The 17,731-nt window shown below is 42.6% G+C and overlaps 1 protein-coding gene across 4 annotated transcripts in view; it reads left to right on the top strand.

Annotated features, from left to right (window-relative positions):
• Positions 1-17,731, top strand: part of RNF31 (ring finger protein 31) — a 155,504-nt gene that overhangs the window by 60,848 nt on the left and 76,925 nt on the right. For 3 of the 4 annotated variants that reach the window (XR_015061278.1, XM_085893481.1, XM_085893482.1), the window contains exons 6-8: positions 3,825-3,914; positions 15,510-15,624; positions 16,041-16,159. Coding sequence is in view for 3 of the 4 variants with exons in the window: in XM_085893481.1 (XP_085749607.1) it covers positions 3,825-3,914; positions 15,510-15,624; positions 16,041-16,159 (324 nt within the window). In the remaining variant the exon portion in view is untranslated. Of the gene's footprint in view, positions 1-3,824; positions 3,915-15,509; positions 15,625-16,040; positions 16,160-16,409; positions 16,641-17,731 lie in introns of all 4 variants that reach the window. The other variant, XM_085893483.1, reaches the window with a different exon arrangement.

The following is a 17,731-nucleotide window of genomic DNA, read 5'->3' as shown; positions in this document are numbered from 1 at the left end:
GTCAAGGCTCGTATGAGAGCTAACACACAATGCACAGCAAGGGGGAGCATGAGACAAGAGGGGTGGGAGTGGGAAGGACAAAACATTGGGGAACAGGGACATTAGATTTGTGGAAGGGAGAGGGATGGGATGGGGAACATGGGGAATAGATGGACATTACAGGGACTTTCAGGAAGTAAAGCAGGGAATTTGAGGGAGGTGCACTTGGGTGGACTATCGGGGGTCGAAAAGATGGAGGATTTGGATGGGGGATGATAGGTGGTGGTGAACAGCTGTTTTGAAGGCCTGGAGGGAAGAATGGGATTGAATGGAGTGAAGGAGTTTATTCCAAAGGTGGGGAAAAAGAGGAATGAAAAAGTGAAGGTGAGCAGTGATTCGTGATTTTGGTAGTGTTACCAGAAGGGGGTTGATGGCGGGCCTTGGTCGCCCTGAGGAAATGTGGTGGGGACAAATTGCAGAGAGAGCAGGGTGGGGCGAGGCTGGAGAGGAGACTATAGAAGACAAAGACCACGGACCAGCCTGTGGTGAGAGAGTGAGAGGCCCAAAGGCTCAGCCTCATTGCGGGAGATGCCAATGATCCAAAATTCCCTGGTTTCCACAGTGTGAAGCCGAGAAAGGTGGGAGGCAGGAGCACCATCTCAGAGGGGAGAGCAGTATTCCATCAGGCTGCAGATGAAACTTTTGTAAGTGGTCAAGAGCTCAGGTGGGCCGAGGAAGGACTTTGCACGACGGAGGATTCCCAGTTGGAGACTGGCTTTGGAGGCCAGGTTAGAAATGTCCCAGGAAAGATCATGGCAGATAGTGAGACCCAGAAGCTTTAAAGAAAGGACTTCTTCCAGAGGATTGTTGACAAAGTGGATGGGGGAGGTTTCTAAATGGTCCTTTCAGAGAGACATAGTGAGAGTGTGAGATTTGTCCAGATTGAAAGACATGTTCCACGTGTTGGACCAGTTTGTGATTTTATCCAGGTCTGCAGTGAGCAAAGAAGCTGCTGCTTGCCGGTCTGAGGGATGACAGATGGTATGGCAAAGGGTGGAGTCATCAGCAAAGAGATATAGAGGATTTTCCAGAGAGTCAGAGAGATCATTGATGAAAACCAGAAGAAGAACAGGTCCCAGAACGCTACCTTGAGGAACTCCAGCCTGGACAGGAAGAGGGGATGAAAGAACTCCATTTTAGGGCCACACGTTGACCGTGACAGGAGAGGAAGTCTGCGAGCCATGAGTCGAGCTGGCCTTGGATACCATAGGAAGGAGAGTTTGGTGAGCAGGGCAGGGTGCCAGACCATGTCAAAAGCACGTGATATGTCTCGGGATATGGCTCTGATTTCATGTCTGGCATTGAGGACCTCCATCCATTGTTGGGAGAGCAGAAGCAGCATATCCAGGGTCAAGTGACCTGGTCTGAAACCAAGTTGATGAACGGAAATCAAGCCATTGGAGAAGAGGAAGGATTTAATGTCTGAAGCGATGATGGGTTTCGTAACCTTGATGATGATTGGGAGAGGGCTGATTGGTCTGCAGTCGCAGGGATCTGTTTTTGCACCTTTTTTATGCAGGGCAGTAGTGTTTGCTGATTTCCAAGCAGATGGCAGATGGCCTTGAGCAAATAAGAGGGTGAATATAACAGAGAGAGGGTGAGCAAGAGCAGAAGAGCAGGTTTTTAGGATACGTGGGCTGATGCCGTCTGGAACCGTTGCAGAATCTGAGTCGAGGTTTGACAGCAAGCTCTCCACCTTGTCAGGAGAAAAGGACACAGAGTCCAGGGACAGTTGGGTTTGACTGGGTAAAGTGGGTAGAGAAAGCGATGGGTTTTGGACACAAGATTTAGCTGCAAACACTGAGTTTAGGTATTCAGCCCTTTCACGTGCAGTATCAGCAATGCGACCATTTGAGGTCGAGGAGGGGATGGAGGGGGAACATCCACCAGAAACAGATTTGATTAGATGCCACCAGGATTTTTAGTTGGGAGAGAGGTTTGAAAATTCAGACTTGAGCTTGGAAAGATGTTGTTTTCTGGCTCTCCTGAGGGGAGATACACACTTGTTCCCAGGTTTATGGAAGGAACCGAGATTGCCCTCATTTGGGTCTGCTTTCCATGAGGCAAAGGCAAGTTGTTTCAGGACAACTGCCTCACCACAAGCTTTCGTGAACCAAGGGCGGGAGGAAGGGTGGGACAACTGAAGACGACAGGGGATAAATCTGTGCATGAGGGAGAGCAAGTTTCTTTGAAAGAATTCCCAGGATGAGTTGATGTTGGACAAAGTAGCGATAGGAGACCAGTCTATAAGTTTGATGGCTGATTGGAGACCCTGCTAGTCGGCTTGAGTGAAATGCCAGACTCGACGCCGGTGAGGTGGTTCTCTGGTAACAGCCAGAGAGATGTCCACTTTGACAAGGACGTGGTCAGAAGATCCGATTGGAATGGAGGAAGAGCAGCAGATATTGTCAGGGAAATTTGTCAAAATCAGATCCAGAAGCGATGGAGTACCATTGGTTGAGATCCGATTTGGGAAGTTGACCGATTGAGTCAGTCCCAATGAGTCACAGAAAGCTTTTGCTGAAGTGCCATGATAGGTGAGGGAGTTACCCACCCATACCTAGCCAACTGGCATGATTACAATTGAAGTTGCCAGATATGAGGAAGAGAGAGTTTGGATGAGAAGATAGAAGTTGGGCCATGTTTTCGGATAGTGAGGTGTAGATGGAGTCATCACTGTTAGGTGGATGGTACAGTACACATATAAACATGAGGTTGGATTGGAGGGAAGCCGTAGCCAGAAGTACTCCTGGGGGTGTGTTGGAGTGAGGGCAGTGCATGGAGAGTGAGGAATAGAGTCTTTGATGAAGAGAGCAACTCCTCCACCTGGATGAGGCTCAGGTGGGACTTTACAAACATTTGAATGAATAACTTCTATTATTAAATATCCTTCTTACTTCCGACACCGAAGGTGAAAGGAGGTTATGTTTTCACCCCTTTCTGTCTGCCTGTTTGTCTGTTTATTTATTAGTGTACAGGATATCTCAAAAAGTTGGGGACAGATCCGGTTGAAATTTTGTTGGGTGTGTGATGAGGACGAACTGTTTAGATGTTGGTGAAGATCCGTATCCGGATCCGACTACTAGAATTTTAAAAGTGATTCGTCACCATTGAGCGATGGGGCTAAACCGATATACTGCACGATATCTCAAAAAGTTGGGGACGGATTTGGATGAAATTTGATGTACAGGTTGGGTGTGTGGCCATGACAAACTGTTTTGATTTTGGTGAAGATCCAGATCTGGATATGAGAATTATTGAATTTTTAAAGTGATTCTTCACCATTGGGTGATTGTAACAAAAACGATCTGGAACTGCATGGCATATTTCAAAAACGTATTGGGCCCGATATGTTCTCGTGAATCAGGCATTACGTGGCAGAGGTATACGCTCTACCGAGTCCCCTTCTAGTATTTCAAATGTGTCCAATCTTTTTTGTGTGAGGAAGGAGGTAGAATGGGGGAGAGAATGGGGCTGGTAAGAGATGATGGGAGAAAAGAACGATGAATGCGTGTGTGGGTAAGGGGTTAATAATCAAAATAACCAAACATTCTAGGATTAATCCTTTTGGCAACTTTTTTAATGACAAATCTCATTGTCATTTTTTGTCCCTCTACCCTAGTTACTGTGATGTTCCCGACTATCCCTCTTTACTTCCTTCCTATCCTCACCTCCTTCACATCTTCACCCTCCCTCACTTACTTCATCATGATGTAGCTTGTCTTTATTAATTTTCCAATTATCTTCCAAACATCTGATGGGACCTGTCATTGTTCTCATTTCAGTGCCCAAATGGAATTCTACATGATGGACAACAGCTGAAGATGCTTTGTCCTCATTGCAATAAAAGTACCTGCAGTAAATGCAAAAAGCCTGTAAGTATTTCAATCATAACATAACAGCTCGGTTTATTAATATTTGGAGCTGCAATATTTTATTTTGAATTTGAGCTCACATATTGTACATATTATTCCAAGACAAAATTATTTATTTCCAAAGTTAATTATTGAAGTCGTCGAAGTGAGTTCACGCTTGCAGATATCTTTAATATCTCAATTATGGGAGAAAAAGAAATCAAAAATTGGAAGTTAACAAATATAATACTTGTTTTCATTATGCTCGCATGTTAAGAATATCGAATGCAGAAATATACGTACAAACGAGATCCGTCTAAAAAGTAACGGGACTGACTTCACAGAAATTTTATTCCAAAAAATATATTGAAATCACAGCTTGTCCCCTTCAAAATAGTTTCCCTCCAGTCTCACACACTTGTCCATCCTCTTCTTCCACGCTTCGATGTACCCCCGGAAGGTTTATTCTGGAATCCTCCGGAGCTCCGTCATCACGGCCCTTTTGATGGCCTCCACATCAGGAAATCGGGTTCCCTTAGTCACCCCCTTGAGCTTGGGGAAGAGGAAAAAATCACAAGGGGCCAAGTCTGGCGAATACAGGGGTTGCTCCAGAGTTGGCACGTTCCTCTCCGCCAGAAACTTTTGGATGCTCAGGGCTCTGTGAACATGGGCGTTGTCATGGTGGAGCATCCAGGCGTCGTTCTCCCACAGATCACTCCTCTTGTCCCGGACTGATCTCATGAGGCGCCGGAGGATCTCCTTGTACAAGTATTGATTCACTGTTTGACCCTGTGGTAGAAACTCGAAGTGGACGATGCCCTTGATGTCAAAAAACGTGATGACCATCACCTTGACCTTCGACTTCGACATGCTTGCTCTCTTTGGTCTTGGTGATGCCAGACTTTTCCACTGACGACTCTGCCGTTTGGTCTCAGGATCATATTCGAATATCCACGATTCATCGCCAGTAATGACTCTTCCGAGCAGGTCTGGATCGTCCTGGAGGCGCTCGATAATGTCTTGACAGGCAGTGATTCTTTGCTGTTTCTGGTCCTCGGCCAACAGCTTGGGGACCATCATTTTCAGTGATGATGCTCCAGACAGTGTCCTTGTTGATTGAATGTTCCTCAGCAATCATCCACACCGTGAGTCGATGATCTGCGTGCACCATCTGCTTCACACGCTCGATGTTGCCCGCCATTCTGCTCGTTGAAGGCCTTCAACCTTCTGTGGATCGACTGTGGATCGTCTTCAACCTCCTCCCGTCCCTCTTTGAGAACCTCTTGTGCCAATCAAATGCACGTGTACGTGACATTGTTTCTTCCCCATAGATTTGCTGCAGCATTGTGAAGGATTCGGTCAGGTGTTTTGCCAAGCTTTGCAAGAAACTTCAGATTGACTCTCTGCTCACGACTCATAGCGCGATGACTCAGACTAGACACCGTGTAAAGCAAGACCTGTAAAAAATCACACAACGAGCGCAGTCAACCATCACCAATCATATATTTCTGGAATGTTGCGAAAAACTGTGATGCAACCCATTCATTTAAGTTGTGTAAGTGGAGCACACAGCAGGCTCAGTCCCGTTACTTTTTAGACGGATCTCATATATTTTACTAATCACCCTCCATTGGTTCTTTTGACCTCAAACTGTGAATACATTGCTATTAATTATTTTGATATTGCTCACAAATCACGGTGGAGTTAATTAATCTGACCTGTCACTTTCATAATGGAGCCACAGCAATGAGGGATCTCCAGGTTAGCCTGTGTTGTGACACTCATATTGCGTCATCCCAAATCAAACCAATATACTGCAGAAGTGAAGTCAAGGGGTCTTTCCATCTGATGCATGGTCTACATCTTGAATGCATCCAGTCAGTAGAAAGGTCTGCAAAGAGTGTGATTGATGCATCGCTGCCTTGATGATGGCATCATCGCTGCCTTGACCGATGCATCTTCATCAAAAGGCTGTTTTCAATTCGACCTTTCCTTCATCCTGTGTCTAAAATGTCCCACCATTACGTTTCTTTTCTCCATTCTCTTAATTCTCCTTAATTGCATCCCTCACGTAATGTCTTCAATCACATCTCTCACTTAAAAAATTTAAAATCGCAATTTGCAATGCATCTTCGTGTTCCACCAATCGTCCTTTTTTTTTTTTTTACAAATTCAGCGACAATTCACACCACCTCCTTAAATCTTCCTCCTCTTAACTCCTTTCCCCTCCCATATTGCTCCTCATCCTAGCTCTGCTCTTGGCACCTCTTCACTGTCTTCTGCTTCAGTATCAGCTCCTCCTCTTTTGTCCCAAAGTATGTGTGGTTCTAACATCTGAGGGCCAGAAAGCAACATCTTTCGAATCTCAAGTCTGAACTTTCAAACTTGTTTCCCTCCTCTAAATCTTGGTGGCATCGAGTTAAGTCCGTTTCTGGTGTATGTTCCCCCTCCATCCCCTCCCTTACCTCAAATGGCCACGCAGCTCATACTACACGTGAAAAGGCTGAATGTCTAAACTAGGTGTTTGCTTCTTAATGTTGTGTTCTAAACCCATCGCTCTCTTTACCCACCTTACCCAGTTGCACACAACTGTCCCTGGACTCTGTGTCCTTTTCTTCTGATAAAGTGGAGAGCTTGCTGTCAAACCTCGGCTCAGATTCTGCAACCGGTACAGACAGAATCAGCCCACGTGTCCTAAAAACTTGCTCCTCTGTTCTTGCTCACCCTCTCTCTGTTCTATTCACCCTCTCATTTGTTCAAGGTCATTTGCCATCTGCTTAGAAATCAGCAAACATTACAGCTTTTCACAGAAAAGGTGCAAAAACAGATCCCTGCAACTACAGACCAATCAACCTTCTCAATATCATCAGCAAGGTTATGGAATCCATCATCGCTTCAGACATTAAATCCTTCCTCTTCTCCAATGGCTTGATTTCCGATCATCAACTTGGAATCAGACCAGGTCACTCTACCCAGGATATGCTGATTCTACTGTCGCAACAATGAATGGAGATCCTCAATACTGGTCATGAAATCACAGCCATATCCCTAGACATATCGTGTACTTTTGACATGGTCTGGCACCCTGTCCTGCTCACCAAACTCTCTTCCTATGGTATCCAAGGCCATCTCCACTCATGGCTCGCAGACTTCCTCTCCTCTCGCAGTCAACGTGTTGCCAGAAATGGAGTTCTTTCATCCCCTCTTCCTGTCCAGGCTGGAGTTCCTCAAGGTAGCGTTCTGGGCCCTGTTCATTTTCTGGTTTTCATTAATTATCTCTCCGACTCTCTGGAAAATCCTCTTTATCTCTTTGCTGATGACTCCACCCTCTACTGTACCATTTGTCATCCCTCAGATCGGCAATCAGCAGCCTCTTCACTCTCTACAGATCTGGATATAATCACAAACTGGTCCAACACGTGGTACATGTCTTTCAATCCAAACAAATCTCACACTCTCACGATGCCTCTCCGAAAGGACCATCTGGAACCCCCCCCCCCCCATCTACTTTCTCAACAATCCTCTTGAAGAAGTTCTTCCATTCAAGCTTTTGTGTCCTACAATCTGTTATGATCTTTCCTGAGAAAGCCACATTTCCAAGCTGGCCTCTCATGCCAGTCATGAAGTGGGCATCCTCCATCATTGAAAGCGCTTCCTTGACCCACCTGAGCTCCTGACCACATATAAAGCTTTCGTATACAGCCTAATGGAGTACCGCTCTCCCCTCTGGGCTGATGCTCCTGCCTTTCACCTTTCTCGGCTTTACGCCATGGAAACCAAGGCAATTAGAACCATTGGTATCTCCTGCGATGAGGCTGAGTCTTTGGGTCTCTCACTCTCATCGCAGGCAGGATGGTGGTCTGTCTGTCTTCTACCGTCTCCTCTCTGACCTCGCCCTCCTCCACCCCCCTTTTTGCTTTGTCTGAGATATGTCCCTGCCATATTTCCGCAGGGCATTCGAGGTCTGCCAACAACCCCCTTCTGGTAAAACTACCAACATCAAGAATCACTGCTCACCTTCACTCTTTCATTCCTCTTTTTCCCCACCTTTGGAACAAACCTCCGCACTCTCTTTAATCCCACTCTTCCCTCCAGGTTTTCAAAACATCTGTTCACCACCATCTCTTATCTTCCCCCATCCGAAACCTCGATCTTTTCTTCATCCGATAATCCACCCCAACCCACCTCTTTCAAATTCCCTGCTTTCCTTCAAGTCCCTGTCGTGTAAGTTTCTGAAAGTGTCTGCAATGTCCTTGTTTACCCTGTGTTCTCCACCCAATCCCTCTTCAGATCTCCTCATGTCTCTGTTCCCCACTGTTTTGTCCTTCCCTCTCCCGCCCCGCTTGTCTCCTGCTCCCCTTGTACGGTCTGTGTGTTAGCTCTCATTCGAGCCTGAACACTGCATCCCCAAAAAAATGAAATCCATTGCTAAATTGTCAAAGTTGGGCACAGTTGATAGTGGAGGCCATGTCATTAATTTGGGAGATCTGTGAAATTCTTCATTTGTTACCTGATCCTGCTGGGGAATGTGCAGGATATTGATGAGGGCATACATTGTAGCTGTTTTTTGTCCAAGTCTCAGCTCCGTCTGGAGAATATGGGTGTGATCAATTTGTGTACAAATGCAGCTTGAGCCTTTGATTACTGGAGCTTTCCAGCTGTATGATGGAGGCCAGAATAAACTAGGCTGAAGCAGCATGTTTCTTTATTCCAGGTGAGGACACTTTACATCCAAGCTATTTAAATGTTGTCACTGTAGACATTGAGTGGTTGTCATTCACTGCAGTTGAAGGGGGCACGTTTTGGCTTCCATGACTGAATGTGTGTCTTTGGCCAGCTAACTTGCAAGTCTTATTACCCTCGCCAGAGTAGAGGGTATTGCATTTGGATCCGTTTGTTACTTGGAAAAAACATTTTTTTGACAAGTATGTTGATTGCCTCCATTTGTTTGTTTGTTTGTTTTGTTTGTCTGGCTCCATTCTGTTTGTTTGTCCGCACAGAACTTTCATGTTTTTCTCCGCAACCGCTTGTCAGATATTGAGACGAAATTTTCACCATTGGTGCGACTACTCATGTAGAATGTTTCAATGATAATTATGATGTCATAGGTCACGTGGTGTGGCAGCCATATTCTAAAAACGGAAAAACTTTGGACCTCTGTATCTCTGAAACGGCACCAAGGAAAAAAATTAAACTTGGCACGTCGCAAGTACTCCACATGGGGAATAAGTGTGATCTTTTTTTTTATGACATCATAGGTGTCCTCTTTATGATGTCATAATTGCATATGTAGAACACTATATCCAATCACTATGAAAAATTTTGAGGGTCATCTAGGAATAAAATGGTCCACAGTGAAAAATTTGATGATGTCATCGGGCACGTGATTCGGCAGCCATGTTGTTTTCTTTTTAAATAACCTTTCTCTGAAGTGGCTGAACAGATCAAGGTGAAACTTAACACATATTACCACCTATCTATGAGGAACAAAAGGTTCACACACATGATGTCATTGGTCACATGGTTTGGCAGTCATATTAGATTTACCCTAAAACCGATACAGGGGGTCCTCGACTTGCGACGGAGTTCCGTTCCCACGACACGTCGTAACGCGATTTTCTGTGTAAGTCAGAACACACCTTTTAGTGTGTTCTGCCCCTCATTCCTCAAACAATCTTTTAGCCTTCTCCTGAATCAACATAAGGCTCATTGGGATACGCCGTTGATGGTGGTCTTCCAGCCAAAGCACTACCGTAAAATTTGATTTTTCCAATGTTGCGGGTTTTCCCGATGAAGAGTTCAGGCCAAATCAAGTTGTTGTCGTCAGTCTCCAGTCTATTTTTAGATTCACATGAGGTTTCAAAACTGGTTTTGACTCTTCGTGAATTCAAAACTCACTGTGAAAGTCTGCAGAGTCAATTAATTTTCCTGACTCATCGCAGAGAGGTTATTCTTCTTACTTGGATCGACGTCGTTATTTATCTATATGGTATTTCTATTTACGTTTATTACCTTGCATTGTTAACCGAAACTTGAAAAATGTAGAATGAGCGAGGTAAACCACAGCTGAGCTTGAAAAAGTTCAATCCACACTCCAAGTGTCTTCCCTGATCGTCGCGGCTGTTTGTGTGTTTCCCTGCTTTCTTCAGTGATGAGTTTGCGACCTCAGAATATATTTAGAGAGATATTGATTTGGTAAGATTACGGTATGAAGAAACAAACGTTCACATGGGGAATTCAAAACTCACGTTTTTGCACTTGGTTTTTTCTTAATAATTTATTGGGGATGCGTCATAACCACGAAACGTCGTACATCGAGACCGTCGTAACCCGAGGATTGCATGTATATATCTTCTCCAGAATGGCTGGACAAATCGAGGAGAAACCACACATATGTTCCCCAAGCCATGGATGTACAAGTTGGTTTTAGGAATAATTGATAGGTCACATGGTTTGGTAGCCATATTGGATTTAAGAAAAATATTAAATGATGTTTTCTCTGGAACAGCTCAATCAATCGACGTGAAACTTCACATTTATGATCTGTTTGCGATGTGGAATACATGCCTCAAATTTCAACTTCATCAGGCACATGGTCTGGTAGCCAGAATTATGTAATTCTTTGATATGGGTTTTTTTTTTAATTTTGAATAATGCTCACTTGTGCCTGGATGGATTTGAGGGTGGAGGAGTAGCAGCTGAAATGTGAATCCTATCCAGGTTCCTCCTGATGACTTTAACTTCATCTAGGCTTTTTTCTTGTTTCAGTTCTTTTTCATTACTCCAATGCAGGACTGTACCTGTTTGGTCTTCATTTGACTTGAATTTAATTTATTTTAATCCCATCTAAATTAAATTGAATATAAACATCATGGGTCAGGGTCAGGTGCCTGATCAAAGTGGGATTGCATCAAAGTGGGATGTCGTGGTACCTTGTCATCACTGCCAGCAGTTATAAAATGGCAGGTCTAATTATGTCTCTCATTAATTATGTAACACACCAGTGCACAACCACCACACAAAACTACATAAACACCACACAAAAGCAGTCCTGGCGAGGGTCTGCAATCTCTGATTGCTCTTTTTCTTTTTTGTTAGTTTGTTTGTGACTTGGCAAAAAAAACATATTTTTGACAAGTATGTTCATCGCCTCCATTTGTTTGTTTGTTTATTTATTTGTCTGTCTGTTTGCTTGCCTCCAGTCCAAACTGCTCAACTGATCATTCTGAAATTTTCAGAGATTAATGCTACTGATCCTGTGACGATCCTGCATTAAAGTTTCGTAAAATTTGGTCGACCAAAAAGGTCTACATAGGCCAATTTAAACCAAATTTTCTAAAATCCTCAAATTTCATCTGATGGACTTCAAATTTGAACAGAATTTGCATATCAGGTCAGTGAATTCCACCACCTATAACTTTTGAGGTTAATATAGGTCAAAATGTCAACCCGACATACGTCAAATTTTTTTAATTGCGTGTGTGTGTGTGTGTGTGTGTGTGTGTGTGTGTGTGTGTGTGTGTGTGTGTGTGTGTGTGTGTGTGTGTGTGTGTGTGTGTGTGTGTGTGTGTGTGTGTGTGTGTGTGTGTGTGTGTATATATATATATATATATATATATATATATATATATATATATATATATATATATATATATATATATATATATATATATATAACGGTAGAATTCTCTCTCTCGGTAGAACTTTTTTGGGTTGTTTTCAAACTGTTTATTTTTATTTCTTCCATTGTTGGCCTCATCATAGTTTTTTTTATTTCCCTTGCTATCTGTTGTTTTGGAGTTTATTATGGACAGCTAACGGTTCTAGTCCATTGTTTTGTATGTTGTATATCTTTTTTTATTTGTCTGATTCTTTTCATGAGCTTTGGACTTCTGTTTCCCCTGTTGAATTGTTGTATTTGTCCGGTCTGTTTCCATGATTGTGTTTTGTTTCTGGTCAGATTAATTAATTATCAGATCTGTCTTTTTGATATCGTCGTTTACCTCTTATTTTCTCTTGGACTTAGTGTTGCTGCAAAATTCACATTGTTAATTTCTCTCAGATTAGGTGATTTTGGGAGCATTTTAGTGACTGCTTGGTATATTCTCTTTCCTTGCATCTTCAACTGTTTATTTTTTATTCAGTGGAGATTTGATCTTTGCTTTGGTGAAATTAGTTTGGTTTGCTTTATTTTATTAACCAGCTCATCTTTGAGCCTATGCTATTTATTGTTAACCTCCTCTTCCTCCTCTTCATTCTGTTGTCCATTATTCTACTCCTCATTGTAATCTATCATTGTTGCTATTATTTATTTTGTTTGCAAAGGTGACAATTTGATCTGAGCGAGTAACTTCAAGTAGATCTCTCGCTACGGGTGCTGCTGCAGCATTTCCTTTTGTCATTTTCTGGTCCTGTTGTGTGGTTTTCAGTTTTGTTTCTTGATTCAATCCTACAATCTGTTTCCCGATTTCTGCTTCTGTTATTATGATTCAATTTGAAATCTCATCGGTTTATGTTTTCCTCTCTTGTTCTATTTTCTGTTGGTTGTTCCTTTTCTTTGGGAGTTTGTACTCTGGGAATGTCATTCTGAATGTGTCCCGTCATTCCATTATGGCATTGATGGTAGTTCACCATTTATAGGTGACCAGTCATTTCTTATTGCCTCTTCAGTTTGTTAATCTCTTATTCTTTGTTCCTCCTCTGTGAGTATTTTCTTTTTGAGGATATTGTTTTTCTTTAAGTTTAGCTGCCCTATTAAAATTACCTTTATCAAGGCATAATCTTCGGATTATCTGTTCCCAGGTGTTTGCACTTTCTTTTCTCACGCCTTTTCGTTTGACATATTCCATTGCCCATAATAACGTCTATTTTCCTTCCTTGTCCAGATTTTATTTTTTATGCTGATTCTCTCCTCTTGGGTCATCCAGTTTGTCTTCAACTACTTGCTGTCTTGCTTTATCAGTCATTTCCTTTATTCTTTCCTGGGTGAAGTAACTTGGAAGCATTGAAGCTACTGCAGTTAATTTTGTTAGTGAAACTCGTTCGGCCTTGACTGCCAGCTTTGTTCATTTCAATTGGTTCATCAATCTTTCTCCTTTACTACTAGCCCCCATGCTTCATGTGCAGAATACGCTTTGCAGTGGAGGATGATTTCCTTCTCCTTTCAGCTCCAGCTCTGTTCATTTAATCTTCTGCCATTCAGCGGGATCCTAGTCACTTTTAGTTGTAGAACAGGTGACACCTTTTTAGCTTTGGTGTGGAATGCTGTCCTGTCATGAGGCAGGCAGGGATCCTCTTCCTCACTGGAGAAGGTGCAGCCATTATTCTTTTCAGCACACATTCCGGATGCTCAGTGTGGCCGCACAGACTTACACATCTGTGTAGGAGAGGCCTGTGTCCCTCTCATCATTTTGTGTGATGTGTTGTCATTGTTTGGCATATTTTTTGCTAGAGCCAGCCATATTGCTTTCCCCAAGAAGCCATACGGCCTCGGCTGCTTGATAGGGCTCACCGATGGCACTCATAGGAGTCATGCCAAGAAGGTATATGTCATGGTTGTGCATCTGACTACTCGCTTTCTCCTCACTGGTTTGCTTAATAGCTCGCCGTCGCTCGAAATCACTCACGGGGAGGTATCCACAACCAACCCCCCCCCCATATCTCCCCTTTTTGATTGTTTGCTTATGCATTAAAATGCTGCATATCACCATACCTTCGCATTATACATTGTGCTGTACATAATAAATCCCCTTTTGTTGAACTTCATTTATGATCTGTCTGTGTTCGTCTTTCCCCCATTTGTCCAGCGCTGTCTGCACCCAGGTTAGTCTGCAAGGTTATAATTCCCAAATTTATTGGCTTTCATCCAAGTCCTGTTTGCACTAGCGGTTGATTGGGTGCCCCAATTAAGATCTAATTAAGATAAGCTTCTGCATAGCCATGGGCACGTCCCCTCCCCCCCCCCCCCCCCGATTACGAGACCGCGTGACTTCTAGTTAAATGGAAATTACATGAAGGACACTGGACCACGTCGTTGACTAATTGGCATTCGCAGTTGCCTTGCAACCTAATGTGACATGAAGTTATTCGTACCCGGCAGCCTCAGACCTGGTAAGTCTGTGGGGAACTGAGGTCACACCCTCATCGTAGACCCCAAACCTCGGGCCGTAACATTATCATTCGGATGAAATTCAATTCCCCGAATGGTTTGACAGTGAATTCCTGTTTATTTAATGTTTCAACACTTGTTATATCCCAGAACTCTAATTGAGAGGGGAGGGACAAAAGGGTGTGGGGGGAGGAGGGGAGAGGGACAAGGGTGACCATTGAGGATTAAATATATTTGTAGGTAATGTAATGAAGTAGTGCAAAAGGCCATCAAAAATGATGGGTTGGAATTATTTTATTTGAAATATTCAAGGAGACTGGAAAATATGATGTTTCGTAGCAAGAAGCATTATTTTAAAACACCACCTGCACAGATGTGACCCGATTTTCTTTATCTTTTGGGACATTTCATTTCATGGTACAGCCTCGTGGGCGTGCCAAAATCTGAAGCCTCGGCCTATAGTGTCAAGTGTGCTTACATATTCTTTATTTATTTGACATCCTACATACTGTACGTCAATGAACACTCATTTTACTCTGCGCACGTGACACATCATGTGCAGCGAATTTCACCTCCCTGCGCCTTGTATTTATTGCTCCTTTAAAACGTTTCTGTACACTACCCTTGAGGCCCGGTTGCAAGTCACCATCTACAATTCCAATCAAAAAGACGTAATTACTCTAATGAAAAATGTTTTTGGAGTTGTTTTTTTTTCAACATTTTAAAAGTCCTTTTAAAAGATTGGCCTTTAAACCCCAACTTAAATTGTCCTTGTGAAGGACAGACAAATACACAAATTATACACATGGTGTTTTATATACGTAGGCAGATATCCATCTGACTTACTTGAAAGTGGGAGAAATAGGTGTGATATTTTTGGATGGTCAAATAGTGTTTCCCCTTTTCCTCCCCTTTTCCTCTTTCATTTTTTTCCTTTTATTATTGAATCGGGGTTGTCCGAGAACTCTCATATTGCTCAAGTCATGTACTACTCACGTCCATGCATCGTCAGCTGGCATTTGGTCAACTGTACGATGAGGATGCACCATCACTATGCATGATCACTATGTAATTGTGGATTTTTTTTGGAGCATTACAATTTTCTGTTTGCATTAAAATTAGATGGCATATCGATGCTTAACCTCATCAAAAGATCCAAGAATATATGACTGAGCAAACTTCTTGCTTATAGTCCAAGACCACAGTGCTTAATACATTGAAGTATAACAGAATGTAATAAACATGTGAATCTTTAATGAGCAGAAATACAAGGCTCCGACAGAACCAATGATCGGATGTCTTGTTTCTTGAACTTCTTGAAAACTCCAACAGCAATACATGATGCAAAATAATAACATTTTAAATTGTGCTGTTATAACATTAACTAAACTTTTCAATTGTAACCACTTAAAACCTAATTTATTTTAATTTTTTCTGTTGTATGTACCATACTTTTATGACTGAAATGATGTCCTTGTAAAACCTGCTTTTATGTTTTTTGTACTCAGTGGGAACAGCAGCATGAAGGACTCACCTGTGATGAGTTCACCAAGTGGAAACATGAAAATGACCCGGAGTACCAGGCAGCAGGGCTCGCAGCATATCTTGCAGAAAATGGCATTGGTAAACATTGCAATGGCTTGATGTACTTTACTTTCCCTCCATTTCCCTCCATTCAGGAAGTATCTGTAAGCTTGTGCTTTCTTTGGATTATGAGACTCATCGACCCAAATGCAAATTCTTTATCGTCTTTCACATCGCTTTGGCATTAGTACAAAATAGCTTTGCAACCCCGATTGTTTTGCCCCCATGAGATTTAGATTAACATAATAAAAGCAGTGATGTTTCAAAAAAAATGCTTCTGATTAAGAAAAACATCCATAGGCAGGAAAAATATAGATTCTGCAAATATTTTTCCCACTATTCTGACAATACTTCACAGAGGAACACAATCTATGTTGAGCTATCCAATCCACAGAATGTGGGGTGAAGGTTCATTTAATGTGAAGCAAAGTTTAATCAAACATGCCTCCTTACAGATTGCCCGAAATGCAAGTATCGTTATGCTCTGGCGAAAGGTGGCTGCATGCACTTTACATGTAAGCAGTGCAAGCATGCCTTTTGCTGCTGTTGTAACAACGCATTTCTGCATGAAGAGGTAAGCTACAGAGTTATTCTGCTTTTCTGATCATCTATCACAATGTATCTATCTATTTCTCTCTTTTGTTCTCTTTCTTTCTTTCCCTTTCTCTTTTTCACTCTTTCTTTTTCTTACTTTTTTTCTTTATGTTTATTTTTCTTGCTTCTCTTTTTCTTTTTCTTTCTCTTTCGCTCTCTCTCGCTCTATATTTCTCTCCCCCCCCCCCTTTTCTCTCTCCCCACTGCACACTCTCTCCATTTCCACACAGCTACCATTGCACAGGTGCAATTATGGACTGCTGCTCGGCGCTTGCCACAACACACGTCGTGAACGTAGCTGTTGCTTTCCTTACCAAACTATTAGAGTTAGGGTTAGCTCGTTTTCAGTCTCCAAGTCTTTGTTTTTGTGGGTTTTTTTCTGCTCGTTTTCGATATGCAAGTCTTTCCTTTGCCCTTTTCTTGAGCGAGAGAGAGGCGGAACTCACAACTTGCAGTGAATGGTGAGCATTTCATCGGCGGCCAGATGAGTTGTGTTTCTCTTGCCTGTTCATTTTGAGGTGTGTTTTTGTTGCGTTAGTTCTCACTGCTGGTACATACCGAGTGGTGCGTTCTTTGCTTTACAGAAAGCAGTATTTTTCTCCACATTCCTTCCTATTCATATTCCCCCTAACTAGGCAAAGCCTGGGGAAAGCATTCATGTTAAAATGTCAGCATGTTCCCATTATGCGGCCTTCGACGCCCTTTCGAGGAAACGTGGCATAGTTTGTGTTCCTCCTTATGAGGTCAGTGTTGAACACGTTGATATTGCTATTGGCAAGACTATTGCAATAGATACCATCCGTGCAGCTGCACGGATGAACAAATTCGCAGTAATCTTTGTTGCTGAAGAACAATTTGTACACAAAATTGTTGCAACTAGTTTGTCTGCTGACAGTGGTCATTTTGTCCTGGCTTCGTCACTCAACACCCGAGTCATAAAAGTATTATTATAAAATGTTCCACCATTCATTAAAAATGAGACACTTCTGACTGAGTTATCTCGGTTTGTGCTTTCTCGGATAACAATGTTGCCTCTGGGCTGTCGCAAGGTGCAGGCCAAGCACATCATGTCTTTTTGGTGACACACGTACATCCTGCTTCCCGAATATAATGTGGATCAAGTACTGAATGTCATATTCAAATTCCATGTTAATAATCACGACTATCAGGTATATGTAGCAAGAGAAACGCTAAAATGATTTACTTATGGTGAGATTAGTCATTTAAAATGTTTATGTCCACAATCCATACCCTCTTCAGTCATACAGCTTGGTCTCTTAGGCCAATGCTGTTCCATCTGCTCCCCTTGCTACCGTCGTATAATCTACCCCAGTTGCTGTGTCAGATGACGTAGCATCAACTTACAAGGTCTCTGATACCAGTCACCCAAGTGTTTGGGATGGTTTTACATGAACTAGTTTTCTCTTTAAAGAAAAAATAGAACACCTTAGAAAGCCGCTACCCTAATGAGGGAAAGAATGTGGTTTTGGCTACCAAAGAGATTGTAATGTCGGACACAGGTCTGGTTTTATCTTATTCAATATCTATGGGT

This window comes from Eptatretus burgeri, chromosome 8 (assembly GCF_056783735.1).
Source record: "Eptatretus burgeri isolate ZD-2024b chromosome 8, Ebu_testis_v1, whole genome shotgun sequence".
Lineage (NCBI taxonomy): Eukaryota > Metazoa > Chordata > Myxini > Myxiniformes > Myxinidae > Eptatretus > Eptatretus burgeri.
This window is presented reverse-complemented; position numbering and strand designations above follow the sequence as displayed.